The sequence below is a fragment of the Episyrphus balteatus genome, chromosome 4 (assembly GCF_945859705.1).
Source record: "Episyrphus balteatus chromosome 4, idEpiBalt1.1, whole genome shotgun sequence".
NCBI lineage: Eukaryota > Metazoa > Arthropoda > Insecta > Diptera > Syrphidae > Episyrphus > Episyrphus balteatus.
Window position 1 is genome coordinate 75,075,855 of NC_079137.1, and position 15,366 is coordinate 75,091,220.

The following is a 15,366-nucleotide window of genomic DNA, read 5'->3' on the forward strand; positions in this document are numbered from 1 at the left end:
CGACCATATTGCACCAAAATAATAATATAAAACAACGACGAAGACTAAAATCAAGACTTTTCTGAGGAAAATGCTTTAAAAAACGTATCCGTATCATACGCCACAGACGATTGACTCGAAATGAAGAAAACTCATGTCTACTAGGCGATGTCGTGCCGTCGTGTCTTCTTTAGTTTAGTTTAGTATGAGTTTGGCTCCTCGCTTCGGTGCCTTTCCCCACTGCCATCCACCGCCATCATGATTTACTTTCAATTTGTTATTAATATATTCGCAACGAAGAAGAAGAAAAGCAGAGACGACTCGAAAGACACACAAACAGTATCTAAAGAATACACAAATTCGTATCGAGGAATCAAAAATAATAATAATGCCTTGCACAACTCTAGTTTTTATCGTATATACAATGAATACGTTCCACATACGATCCACATCGAATATCTTTGGCACAATGGATGTCTACAAGTTGAAATCGGTGGCAATCTGGAGGTGAAGATTTTTTGTCCACCTTGTACAAGCATGGGGGTGCAGTAGAATTTCAACAAGATACCGTTAGTTGTATTTTTTGTTCATGTGATTTATGAGCTATTTTCGAAAATTCAGAAAATAATATTTCAACAAAAAAAAAAACATACCCAGCCGTAGAGATTGTTGGTTGTGGCACTAAGTAAATCCATTTGCACAAAAATAGTTCATCACGGCCGGCACGAGCAGCAGAGAACAGGGAAAAAACGAATAAAATAAAACAATAGGGAAAGGGAGTGTTTCAGAGGAGGTTCTATGGGAAAATTCAAATGAGCTTCTGATGGGAAAAGGTGTTTCCCTATCGTTTGTTAAATCACTTTCACTGTCTATGAATTTATTTATACAAACAAAAATGAATAATTTTTAAAAACGTTTCTAATATTTTTTTTTAAAATAAACAAAAACACTATAATGGGATCAATGCATTGCTTACAAGTCAAAAGACGCAATGCATACGGGTACTTAAGATGTCGATACGCGGGGCGCGAGATAGATATTTATAGAACTTATGGGTTTGGTTGGTTTGTTGATTCTAGGAAAATTATATTCCTTTGGATGGAAAATATAATATTTTGATATATTTTTTCTGCTTCCGAAAGAACCGAATGTGGATATGTGTTCTCGAGAAGTCTTTGGCACAGAGACTGAATACCCAAATGGACTTTGAGAACTTTTGGAGACACAGATACTTTGATGCGACGACGATGACGATGAAGAGGATGATGGTGGTATAGCCGCAGCCATAATGGTATGGTGGCTGGGGCGACGGTGGTGGTGGTGTTAAGATCTTTTTTTTGAAAATGCATTTAGAATGAGAGATATTTATCTCATCTCTATTTTTGAGAGAGAATCAATTGCAGTCGGTATTTATTTTTGAACAAAATAACAACAAATAGCGATATAAGAAAATTATTTTTTATTTTTTTGAAAGGATGGAATCAAGTCTAGTGGTAGCAAATACATCTAGAAGGCAAATAATTGAGAGAAAAAAAAATAACAGCAGGCGGGCTGTGTTGCCTGTCAAGAGTTGAAGAGGTCTTTTCGTCAGAGAACTTTGTAAAGACAGAAGATGCATCGGTTCTGTGTGTTTTTTCTGGAATGGCAACTAATTGAGGTTGATTATTGTGGCAAATGGTTTCGTTTTAATTTAAAACACTTGAATGAAAAAATTATTTTTTTTTTAAGTTTTTTTATTTAATGAGTGGAATGTTGCGTGATTGAAAAGTAGGTTATCGAATTAAGGGATTTCGCAGATACAGATGTTAACTAATTGAGAGTTAACCTCGTGTCATTTAGAGATTTTCATGCTGTAAGTTCTGTCTGAAGGAGGAAAATTGACAAGTTGAAGTTTGAACACCTTGAGAATTTCTATTAAGGAAAATAATGAATTTTAAGCATGAACCTTGTAATTTCTTATTTCAGAAATTTTACGACTGGGTCGTTGCATGTAACTAAATGCAATCCAATATATGGTATTGACCATTAAATCAGTCTCTGAGAATGCGATTCGATTGGGGAGAGATTCAAGTAGGTATTATGGGAAAACTCCTTATTTTGATAAAAGCAAATATTTATTTAATTATTATCATCATTGGTTTTTAGAATTTGTTACAAATTAATTTTTAAAAAACTCTCTTATTTGAACATTTTATAAAGCGTGTCTACTAACAACGGTTTTATTAATATCAATATCCTACTGTGTGTCAACAATGAATATAATAAAGTGACCATGACCATAACAACACAGAATGGACATGGAATATTCACATCCCATATTGTCTAGTGGTTAGGATACCCGGCTCTCACCCGGGAGGCCCGGGTTCGATTCCCGGTATGGGAAATCTTTTTTTTTTCTTTTTTTTTTTAATGTAAATAATAAAAAGAAAATAAATACTCGTGATGCTTTTTGGTTCTTACTCGTATTTGTTTGGTAAATAAACTAAATTTTAATAATACCTTGATTAGAATAGGTGTGAAATCAAAATAAACTTTTGATAAATCAAAGGCAAAAAATAAGTAAGCAACAAACAACATAATAAATAAACTGAAGTCAATTATTTATCTATAAGGTGGAAATGTTAAGAAAAAAAATTAATGAAAATAAACCTTCAATGTAGAATGATATCATTAAGCAGTTCTTTTCCATAAAATTTAAGCAAATAAAATTGCACGATATTGATTTTATAATTACATCTATACAAATCTTTCTTGTGCTCTTGTTCTCTAATTTTATCACTGGTGATAAACATTTTATAAAATTTTGCCTCACGAATAAACGAATTTATTTTGAAATCATACTTATTTATTAATTTAAATATCTGAATTTGAACGATTTTCTTTTTGTCTATGAAATTTTAAGGAACAATAATTTAAAAATTCAATGAGTTACAAAACATCGGTGTTGAACTTTTGCGGACAAATTATTTAATTGCTGTTAAGTTCTCTCAAAAGCAGTTTAAAAAGATTATTCTTCTGTTATCGTAAAAAATTGTATATTGGAAATTTAAAAAAGGGTCAAAATCGTAAAACCAAATAAAATGCACGATTTTGTAGCATTTGCCTGAAAATTACTCAAAATTGTTATTGTAAGTTTGTTCTAAAAGACATATCCATTAAAAAAAAAAAATGTATATCGATGGTTACTCTAATATCGAGTCCTACACCACTAACCTAAAGGAGAAAACGATGGTAACGAATTTTCACACTCCTTCATATGAGGAATTTGATTGTTATCGCTTTCTTGAAAATAAGACGAAACAAAATTTCAGAAACTTTTCTAACTGTTAGTAATATGTTGTAAACACACATTCATCCCTGCTTTGTTTTTATTTCAGTGAATTTGCAACAAATGAAAATGACCTCCACGTTACAGTCATATGGGACGTCATTTCTTTGGCCGATGGCATGGGAAAAATAATAATGATATTTGATTCCAATAAGTCACATAGCTAAGACCTGCGAATTTTGTTTACTGTTTCTGGGGCGCCCGGTGCCCATGGATTTTAGCTTTAAGGGAATAAAGGTAATAAAATCGCAATATTTTACTGAACAAAAAACAACAAACAGAAATGTGTACCTGAAATGTAAATCAATAGCAAGAAAATACAAAAAATAAGGAAGACAATTGAAATGTTTATCCAGTACAAAATATTTCTCTTGAAATCTTCATAAATCAGAAAATATGATTAGATACTATCAACTGCATAGTAAATAATTTTTAAATCGTTTTGCATTAAAAATTTTGTATTGCTTTAAAACCCTTACAGCTAGAAACCATGGACAGAGGACGCCCTAGAAACAATATGAAAAAATTTTTAATGTTAAAAAAATAATAGACAAAATGTTAATGTTTCATAAATTAATTTACCAACAAGTACAAAAGGCTAAAAACAAAAAATAAAGCCGTTTTTTAGAAAAAAGTAGTTTTGGTTTTTTATTAATTTCTCGAAAGCGACAACACATTTTTGGATACGGTTCTTAGTTTTTGTTTAAAAACAAATAAGAGCATTGTATTTTGAAAAATAAAACAGTGTTTAATTACATAAAATTTCCAAAAAAAATTAGTTCAAACATTTTTTTTCCAATATTTTTTTTTTCAAAATTTTTATTTTGAAAATTAATTTTTCAAAAACTGTACCATAAATCGGCTTTATTCAAAAACAAGATAAAAGACAAGGTTTTGGACTCATTGCAGGTGTAACCGTTGATTTTAAATAATTTTTTTTCCAAATTAAGTCAATTTTTTAGAAAATTGCCCCTCCCAGCTAAACTCCCATACGTTTTTTTTTCTTGTCTAAACCTACACGCTCCAGCTTTTGGCACATTACTTCTGAATCACTCTGTACTAACTCAGATAAACTTAAAACTGCAAAAAAAATTAATAATATTACGAATATGTGACCAAGTTATGGCATTCAAAAGCAACTTAGGTCTTTTGGGATATCAGAAGAAAAACAATATGTCAAATTTAGGTAAATTTGCATCGTGTCGGCAAAAAAATCTAAACTCTAAAATTGAGCATGAAAAAAGCCTGCTTCTGTCTTTGAAAGAGAAGTTCTCTTGATTTTCTTCAGTTTTTTTCCATAAACATACATAGAATTAATGCCGGATCATATGGAAATGGGGGCAATTTCTAGTGTGACTCCGAAGTAAGTTCCAAATTCGTTGAAGTTGGTATGCCCGATCCCTAATTTTTTTTGTACTGTAAAACTACCATATAAAATCGTTTGCGAATTTCACAGTTGGTATTTTTCGATGGGAGCAGTTATTTCAGTCATTTAAAGGAATGAGTTACCTATAAGATCCAGCCTAACCTTGGTGTGAGAAAAAAATGGTAAATGGAAAACACTAATATTTTGATTTTTACTTGCTATATAGGTACTATAGGGCAAGTTTAGGATTCGTAAAAAAAATCGAACTCGAGATAACAATTTTACATGACATTACGATGATGGAGAATGCCAACAAAGTGGGTCCGGCAATTCTGTCTAAGTGTCTGTGTGTCTGTCTGTATATATGTACCTCGAGCTACAGCCTAAACGAGTGAAGCGATTTTCTTCAAACTTGGTAGTTAGCAGTTTTTGGTGATTCCCTAGAGGGGAAATTGAAATTTTTTTTTATGACCAAAACTAACGGTACCTGCCATATAACGGAAATAGAAAAGTTAATTTTGTTCAAAAACGGCTCTAACGATTTTGATTAAAATTTTTGTGTGTAGTATTTAACATAAGAGCCAACTTTTGAAATAAAAAAAATATTTTTTGTACCGTTATTAACGGTACCTGCCATAGAACGGTTTTTTTGGTTTCTGAATATCTCGTGCAAGATTAACCCGAATTCAACGAAAATTTTTATACAAAAGCGTTTAGATAAAGGTAATATTAAAATTTAGATTTTCAAAAAAATAATTTTTGGCTTTTTAAAAAATATTTCAAATTTTTTTTTTGAAAAATCAATTTTTTGGAAACAGGTTAATGAAAAATTTTGAAATTTCGTTTTTATGTGTAAATTAATTATTTCTTTAAAATGGCATACCAACTTTTTTTTTTGAAAAATGTTAGAAATTTTTTGTATATAAAAATTTTTTTTTTTTTTTAAACGGCTCTAACGATTTTCGAAATTTTTTTTCTAAAAATATCTTTTTGTACAAGTAATAAAATGGCATATGTACTTGGTTTTTTGTAAAACATCATTTAAAACGGTGTTTATTTAATTATAAAAACAGATTTTTTTTTTATACTACTTATGAAATTTCTTGAAAATATCAATTTAAAAAGCTTTAACATAACAGTAACTTTAAGCATAAGAGCAAGTACGTGCGACCCCAGTCGTGCATTTTATTTTTTATAAAATTATTATAAAAATTTTAGTTTTACTTTTTTTCTGCGGCCCATAAAAAAATTTGATCTCCCTGTTTTGGCCCCTTGTAACCATTGAGTTTGACATGCCTGAGCTAAAGGATTGTTTGTCTCCATGACCTTTTCATAGACGCAATTGGTATTCAGTTAGGGAGAAAAATATTCGGATTTTTTTAGAAATTTATTGAACTGAGTCTGTTTTATTTCTATTCGATTCTCTAAGTAGAATGTCAGATACAAGCAAAAATTAATGAAAAGCGTTCTAGGTTCTCAAGTGCATATTTTTTTCAATACATATGTACATATTTCCTGTCAACACAGATTGATAAAATTCATATTTTAATAATCATTTCATTTTGAAGTCTTGTGCAATCTACCATATTTTTCTTTTTCTAAACAACAAAAGATAAACAAATACAAATTTGTACGCAATTGTGTGTTTATTAAACAAAATAGGAAAGAAGAATAAAAACTCGTTATCAGAATTTCAAATTTGAATGACATCATTTTCATCCAAACAGAAGCTTATTATTATAAAAAAAAAAACAAAGTTCACCCATTGTGGCCGACGACACGCCGCCAACACCTACGTGGGATTTTTGATTAACAGACACACTTTTGTCTCCTTAAAAATCTATCTCGTGAAATATATTTCATTCAAAACTACAAAGAAGATCTCTTCCAGTCAATCTACTTTGTCTTCGCCTCGAAAGAAATGCTTTTTCAAGTTTTCATATTTACGCCAGAAAATATATTTTTAAACGCCAAAACAATCTGTCTCATTTATTTCTTTCCTAACATCTCTTTACCTCATCTTTTGATTTCTCACTGGACTCCTGACAGAAAAAAAAGAAAACTTAGAAAATTTGTTTGAATTAAAGATACATCAAAATTTGAATGCAAAAGCAGAAAAAAAAAGCCCAACGTTTTCCTCATTGTCTTGGTCGTTAAAAAAGAATAATTTGTTTACAAACAAAATCCACGACGAACTGTGTGCGGAAGTAGGCTAAACAGATTCCATTTTACTTCCCCTCTCGAAGTGTGGGCATTTTGCGAAATTCTTCTCGGCCCATTTGGCCTAATTTACTGTGAAAAGACTACTTCCCCTTATTTTCAAGAGACTTCCAAGTTTAAAGAAATACCTGAAATCGCATGAATAAAGCCCATTATTAAATGAATAAGGAAACACTTTAAAAACAACGCCAATATATTCATGATTCCATGAAAAGAAACATGAAACTAAAATCGAGAAGGGATGGAAACGAGGCAAACAAACAGAAAGACGAATATTGGAACCCTTCAGTATCGTTTTCTTCCTATTTTTAAACTCAAATGAATCAAGAATTAAGAACTTTTTTTTGTTGATGGGAAATCGATGAAGCAGCTCCACGTGCCTCTGAAAGATGAGCGGCATAACTTTGTTCCTAGAGACAATCAAGTGGAGAAAAGGGAATTTTACAAAACAATGAACGTGTGTGGTTTTGTTAATCTATTGCCACCTCCTAAGCAAAATAAACAAAGTCCAAAATGGAATTCCATGTTTTTTTTTTTTGTTCATTTTGAAGACACTTTCAAAGTTTCATTAAATTTATCAAAGAATTTATAAAATTAGAATTTTTATTCAATTGACTTACATTTTATGTAGGTGAATCTTCAATTATGTACTTGGTTATGGTTATACAATGCACTTTTATGTTTTATAATAAAACAAAAAAAGAAAAACGAAGAAATGCACCAGTTTTTTTTTTCTTCCTTTTTTTCACAAACAAAATTTTATTTAAAGAAATTTGTAGTGAATACGTTAGAAAATTATAGTTTTATGATTAATTTAATTTAGAAATATATTGAAATTTATTTATTTATAAAAACAAATATAAATTTATTTAATAATTTGCAACAAAAAACATAAAAATTTGTCGGACAAGAAATTAATTGATTGATCTTTTTTTCAAATTAGAAGCGCGCGGAGTGATTTTTCTTTTGAGTGGAAAATGTGACAGAATTTGAATGCATACCATCGCATGGCAACGCATGAGTGATAACAGCTGGATGACAAATGGGGATGTGTTCGTAAGGTAGGTTACTTTGGGGTCTGTTTAGACTAAAAGTTTTTCCATAAATTGGCATAAGATTTTATTAGTAGCCGAATCGTGATATTGATGAAAAGCAAGCAATCTGATGTAGTTGTTGTAATATGTGTAAATTCATGATCTATACGGATCAAGTGGGATAACAAAAAACGGCTAGTATACACATACCGCACTTTATGGAGAGAATTTTATATGAGAACTAAAGTGCGTTGATTATTTTAAAAGCTAGCATTTGCTTTTGATGAAAACGTGTTTATATCTTATGCAAAGTGACTGTAACTTATACAAAAATGAGTTCAAAGCTCTTGTAATTGGAGACTTTTACATGACGAACGATATGTTACAAAAAACCCAATTGGATGTGTAAGAGTGGAGATTTATTAACACTAACTTAATTAATTTTTGTATACCTAACAGGTTAATAGATACATCACATCCAATGAAAAAGAGTTTTTAGACCCTTCTTGATTTATGATCTCAAAAATAGGAGGTAAACAAAAGTTGTGCTTTTTATTACAACCGGACTTAACTGGACAAAAGTAACGTAATCGCGGCTTAACTGGTAATCTTGGCAGCACAGTATATTATATCCCAAGTAACAACTAAGCTTTCATAAGGGTCAATTCAAGCTATTTTTTGGCTTTCATAACAAGAAGGTAAGGTCTTATGCAAATCTTTTTGGCGCATTTTACCGAAATTGCATAGGACTTTCCTTCACAGGTAATCCACAAGCTAATAGCTCGTGACAAACAGCTTAAAATGGCCTTACGGAGGTCTTCCTGAAAATGTTTATCTAATGCACAAACCGGATTACTTGCATAGGATGTTAAAACAAGGCCTTATAGAAGTTGTTGTAGGTGTTGTAGAAGATATTGAATTTATACATTAAAAAAAAGAAATAATTGAATTTTATTTCATTTTTTTTTTTCTTTTGATTTTTTCTGTTTTGCATTTTCTACATACCTATTATTTTATTTATTTTAATTTTTTCCTATTTTGTTTTTTCCCCTTTTATCAAATTCCACTGCTTTGTCTGTTGTTCTGAAAAGATGAGAATATTATTTTAATTGAAAAAGAACACACTTTTTTATTTTCATCACATGGCCCGGCCAGGAATCGATCCCAAGTACCTCGTCATACCAAGCCAGCACCTTACCAGTAGACCATGCTCGAATATTAAAGATGAGTGGAAATTGGGAGCTAATTGAAACCTCACATTGAAATGTAATGTTTTTTTCTTAAGCCAACATTGCATATCTGCAGGATAAAAACTTTGCATACTAACAGGTGAAAACATTGCATACTTACAAGAACCTCTTGAAACAGGGATTATAGAGGCCTTCTGTCATTTGAAAATACAAGGCTTCTTTAGATCGGTTCAAACAGGTCTTATAAAGGTCTTCTTTAATGGCCATATTATTCAATAGTTTAAAAAATACATCTGGATGTAAAATTGTCAAATGTCAAAAATCAATCTAAATCCAAAATAGTTATCCTGATTTTTACTATGAAAATAGTTTAAAAATGTTAAAAATGACGATTTTTTTGGCTGTGTGATAGTGAATATCATGGATTTGAATTTGTTTTTGACATTTCAATTTCCTTACATCCAGATGTATTTTTGAAACTAGTGAATAATATGGCCGTAACTGATATTTACAAGGCTTCTTCTTAACACTTCTAGATAGCCTTAAAAAGACCTCCTTTCTTTCCAAAATGGATGACTTGCATAAGTAAGTCTTAAACTAAACGTATACAAACTATAGCTTGTTGAATCGAACAAAATGGACCTTATGCAAGGAAAATTGTTACTTGGGATGTTTCGAAATTTGAGGACACACAAAACTTTTGAGTTGTCATATTTTTCGCTTTCGGGTTTTTTTTTTTCTTGTCCTTATTTCTTGTATGTTTTACAAAGATATACAAAAATGTATGCTAGCAAACTAGTTAAATACATATCGACGTCAGTTTTCACGATTGTAAACTATTTCTAAACAATTAATGAACAAATTAGTTGAGTAGCACAGATTTAAAACTGTTCAAAAAGTACAGAGACATCTCCGGGCTAAACAACTAAACCCGTTGGGCTGAGGTGGGCTAAGGCATTTAACATGTATATTGCTTAGCTCCAACTGCGTCTTTTTTTGTCCAGTTTAGCCAGGTCGTAAAGGCCTAACTATAGCCCTGTTCCTTTGGGAGGTGGCAAAGTACTACTAGTATCTAGTTTACTACCGATTTTCAATGAGACGCACTTTCAACGAATTCAATACAAATCGTATCTACTCGGGAAGAAGAGCATGAGTAGATACCAAAACATCTACTATTAGTAGATGGAACAGGGCTACTATTAGCCAAAAAAAAACATCAGAAAATAAGTTTTAAATCAAAAATTTAAAAAATCAAAAATTTAAAAATTTCGTTGTGCTATTTTTGTATGGAAAATTTCGTTTTGCTTCAGCTGTGTACTAGGCTTAACTCTGATAAAGAATTTATATATATTTAATGTAGATATTTATTATTTTGGACTTCAACTTATCGATTTCTCCATTAGAAGTTATACTATTTATTACTATAGCTGCGGTGTTTCTATGGAGATGGTAAAAACTACTCATGAGAAGAAATCTATTACTTTTATTTACTCAATTAGAACATCCTTTGTAGATTGTACTAGATCTACTAACCGTCTACTCATGAGTAGTTTGCCACCTACAAAGGAAAGCAGTTTATGCTAAAAATTCATGTGATGGAAATGAAGAGTTGCTTAATATTTTCTAAAAGTTTTTATTGTTTTTGAAAAGCTTTTAAGAAAGTTTTCTCCACTCAATGTACTTACCATATCAAAATTATAAATCTTATTTCAGCTAGATGTCTCTGTTTGCAACTTTCTCTAATTCATACCTAACTCGAAACACTTTTGTTTTCAAATCCAGATGACTCTATCAAAATAAGTTATTTTTTAAATAAAGTTATTTTCAAAATTTATTATTAAATATAATTTGTCGTCTTAAAAACTAGGTACATTTTCTAATACTGACACTTCTTTTGACTTCACATTAAAGTAAATACTAATTAAAAAAAAAAAAACATAATAACTCATAATCCTGGCAGGAATCTAACACACAAAAAGTCTACACTATTTTACTATAGCATATATCGTCTTTTCTTTCAACTACGATATAGACCCTCGATGCTGTTCCAACTTCCTCAGTCGATGTTCAATCATATTTCTTTCATCATCTAATGTCATCGAAGATGAACGATGAATTTCAGGTGTCAACAATTCTCTATCTCTCTGTGCTCTGAGTAGATTATTTCTACCGACTTGTTGACACAAATCGACTCTGGGTCGACTATTGCGACGGATATTATTTGGCAAGCCATTGAATGAGATTTGCAATGACAAACGTTTCTGGCTCAATATCTTCAAATGTTCGGGGTTGAGTTCAATAATTTGACTACCATTTCCACACACACATGTTGTCGTGTTTTCTGGTGGAGAGTATTCGGGGAGGCCATCTTCACCAATCGATGGGGGATCCTTTGTATCACTGTCAAAGATTTTTATAACAGGAATAGGAGGTTTCAGAATTAGTCCTGCTTTTCGGAATTCATCCAAAGCATCGTCATAGGATGGTAGTCCTGAGACAATTGTGTAGCTTGGTAGAGATTCAACATCCATGTCATAACGTCGTATGACATCTCCTGGATTCAAAGTGTCACTTGTTCGGTCTGGAAAGAAATAAAAAAAAAAGGAAGTGCATTAGAAAGGATAGTAATTAACTAGAGGGAGTTTGGTAGGATGCCCCCCTTAATTCCGACACGGTCTCAATTTCATGTCGATAACTTAATTACCAGAAAAGAGGACGAATGCCTAAGGCAGTATACCGCTTTTAACATAATTGAACTACTCCCAGCATTAAAATGGAGGTGGAGGTGTGTGTAGTTGGAGATGACGGCTAAACAAGTATTCAGAGGTTCTCATTCTGTCGAGGAAGCAACAGTGTTTGGAACAGTGAACAAAAGAACGCACACAATCATACACATACTCTCCAACCGTCTCCACTATTGCCGACCTTCCTTTAGACGAAGTTTTTTGCATCATCTGTTGGTGCTCCCTGAATTGGGGTCGCAGCAACAAAAGAAACGGAAGTATGTGTGTTGTCGGTTGAATAGATAGAGAGGGGGGATATAAGGAAGAGAGAGAGGAGAGGAATTCTACAGAGAGAAACAAAAGTTGAGCATCAAGTTGAGTTTTCTTGGGGCGGCTCGCTGGTGTTCTATGTTGGAATATGTTCTCTGTTGAGGGTGGATATAATATTCGAGTGTTGGGGATGGTAATTAAGTGCTCCTTGGTAGCAAAGGGGGTTTCTTTTTCTATTGTTTTTTTCGTTTTGTTCTGTTTTTCGTTTTGGGATTGTGTCGGAAGTCTCTACTCTCTCTCTGTGAGCTGCTTTTGGGATTTGGGGGGGGGGCGATAGTGTTTTTATGCATTGGGTTAAGGTGGTGAATCGTGTGATTGCTCTAGCTCTGATATGGGTTTGTATATATGCTGAGAGGTACCTATAGTGAATTGTATGAATGGTTTAGGTTATAGAGAGAGGGATTTCATGTCTTGGGAAAAGGGTTTTTATTTTCAAGAGAAATGTAACAGATGAAACTTTTGGAGTTTTTAAAATATTCAAAAGCAGTTTATATTGCGTGATGGATTACAATTACGACAAATTGTCGATTTTTTTTTTTTTTTTGGATTTAGGAATGAATTTGAATTTCGAGAGAAGAATCTGGGGTGACAAATGACGAAGCATTGAAAAGGGAAAAACAAAAAGTTATCATGTAATGCAATGGTAGTGAAAAAAATACATACTTCCAATGGATGCATTATTGGGTGGGTTTACATTCTTGTTGAAATCAATTTGTGGGTTTTTATATTTAGTAATAATTTCAATTTTTACAAACTTTAAGCATATCGTCGGTGAAACCAGAAAAGTTTGTAACTCCATTTTAGCAAATTTTATAGGAGAGCAAAAAAACAAAATCGTTTTAAAGGCATTTGTATGAGTTTTCATTTTCTAATTTGCTAATAAAATAAAAACTATGAAGTTTAACCACATTCTGAGTTTAAGGAACGGTAGATATTAGGTTTGTCTAACAGATGGCATTCAAATCTAATTTTCAGAAAATTTGGAGTTACACACTTTTCTGGTTTCACCGACGATATGTATATCATTTCAACTTTACTACATGGAGTTAGCTCAGCTCAATGGTACTAAAAACTTTTAGATTTGTTCTTTAGTTCACATTTTCGCATTTCTTCAATTCAATGAACTGGTCTAGTATTTTTGTAGAAAGTGTTTCAAAGCTTCAAACAGATCTGCCAAAGTAAAGAACTGAACAGAATACGTCGGTAAAATGACAGATGTCAAAAAAATTCTCTTTCAAGAGAATGAGTGAACAGAACTCAGTCACAAGACGGGCAGTCAAACTACATTTTACAAACAAATGGATATAAAAAAGAGTGTGTACACATGTACCCATGATTGAAGTTATACTTCTCACTCACATAGTAACATAACTGTTTTACCTATGGACCACTAGGTGGTGCTACTTGTTAATTCTTTTGACATTTCTTTTCAAAACGTACATTTCCATATATCCATATGCCGCAAAAGAAGTACCTATAGGTATAACTTAAAAAATCATTTTTTCTTTCGATGAAAAATAAAGTGTTTATTATTTTTTTATGAGGAGCTTGATAGAATTAGAAGTACGAAGATCCGAGGAAGCCTTCATGTTAAAAACACCATCTCCCAAAAAATTGAACACGACCGACTCAGTTGGTATTGCCATGTTCAAAGGAGAGATCCTGAGAACCCCGTCAAAAAAGCAATATCATACAACGTTCCAACACGAAATAGAAAGAAAGGTAGGCCTAAAAACTCCTGGTACAAGCAAATGCAAAACCACCAGCATTCAGTTGGCCTTAGAAATGGAACAATACAAAACCGGGAGGCTTGCCGCCGATTTCTGAGGTCAACCCGGCGAACCCCACAGGCGGATCACTAGTGTGAAGCAGTTACGTGGGATAGTTATGATCCCCTCGACATCGAGATCATAACAGCGCCGAGAAAAAGGAAGAAGAAGAAGATTTTTTTATGAGGAGCGAGTGACTGCATTCTGTTGCTGATCAGCGACTTCCATAAAAATTTATCATTTTAGTAGAAGTCGCAGTAATGGCTGTGTTCCTTTGGAGGTAGTAGACTTCTCATGAGTAGACTACTCATGAGTAAAGATCTAGTACTATCTATCTACTTGAGGTGTATAAGAATACATCATGTGTTAATTGTAGTACTAGATCTACTTATAATCTACTCATAAGTAGTCTCCAAAGAACACGACTAAAAACCCCATTGTTTGCTTTGGAGGTGTTAGTCTACTTACGAGTATATAATCTAGTACATTTACTACTAGAACTCCTCCTGATTTAAATGGAAATGGCATTGATTTCGTTGAAAATGCGTTCCATTGAAAATCAGTAGAAAAGTCCTAGTATTACTTTGCCACCTCTCAAAGAATGAGGGTTAATATAACAGACTTTCAATAGATTCTAGTGGCAGGAAGAAAGAACTCCATGATCCATACCTTTTTGAACACAATTTTGTTGAATTTTTCTATCCGTTCAAAGGAAAGCCATTATGCAATAAAAAAAACTGAAAGAAAGGTCAACCTTTTTATTCTGTCACTGCTACGGTCAAACTCAATTGTAAAAGATTTTAAATTTTCTTATTTGTGTGAAGGCCAACTGAATATTCCTCCCTCAAACAAACAAACTTTCCCATAAATAATTTATTCGCAAAAAAAGGAACCTTTCAAAAAAACTCTGTGAACCTTCGTCAAAAATTACATCAAAGACAATTTTATTTTGTGACAATTCAACACCTCTCATTGAAAATACTGATATACAGGCAAACTTCAAATGAAAATTCCCCACACCAACAATCATACCTAATCAATGTTGAAAAATCAAAAATCAATTCCAATTAATATATAATTATTATTATCATCACTTTTTGCTATTACCCTTCTACATCTGTTCTACATTTTACTTCAAGCTAAAATTATACCAAAGTATTTTTCCCCAAAAAATAATTTATTTAATCAATTCTCATCTAATTTTGGGTGTCATCCTTCTATTTCTATACACCACACACCAAATTCTACTACTGTCAACCCTTTTTCCATGGCCGTTTGTCTAAATTCACCACCCACTTGACATTTCAGTATAAACTCTCCCAAACAAAAAAAAAGGAAAAACTAAATTGGATTGTGCATGAATGAATAAAACTGAACAAACGTCCGGTGTTTCATACTCATTAGACATAAATGCTATAATTAACAAA

The 15,366-nt window shown here is 32.2% G+C and overlaps 2 protein-coding genes and 1 non-coding gene across 9 annotated transcripts in view; 1 reads left to right on the plus strand and 2 right to left on the minus strand.

Moving 5' to 3' along the window:
- The window catches only part of LOC129917780 (pericentrin), a 48,008-nt gene extending 47,132 nt beyond the window's left edge, over positions 1 to 876 (minus strand). For 4 of the 6 annotated variants that reach the window (XM_055997911.1, XM_055997910.1, XM_055997907.1 and 1 more), the window contains exon 1: positions 633 to 875. In XM_055997911.1, coding sequence (XP_055853886.1) covers positions 633 to 674 — 42 coding nt within the window. In that variant the 5' untranslated portion in view covers positions 675 to 875. Of the gene's footprint in view, positions 1 to 632 lie in introns of all 6 variants that reach the window. The other 2 variants (XM_055997905.1, XM_055997912.1) reach the window with 2 other exon arrangements.
- A 1,414-nt stretch (positions 877 to 2,290) lies between these two features.
- Positions 2,291 to 2,362, plus strand: Trnae-cuc (transfer RNA glutamic acid (anticodon CUC)). The gene has a single exon. It is a non-coding gene; the product is annotated as a tRNA-Glu (tRNA).
- An 8,579-nt stretch (positions 2,363 to 10,941) lies between these two features.
- Positions 10,942 to 15,366, minus strand: part of LOC129917843 (protein commissureless 2 homolog) — a 66,702-nt gene continuing 62,277 nt past the window's right edge. For both annotated transcript variants that reach the window (XM_055998025.1, XM_055998026.1), the window contains exon 2: positions 10,942 to 11,698. In XM_055998025.1, the coding sequence (XP_055854000.1) occupies positions 11,139 to 11,698 (560 nt within the window). In that variant the 3' untranslated portion in view covers positions 10,942 to 11,138. The remainder of the gene's footprint in view (positions 11,699 to 15,366) is intronic.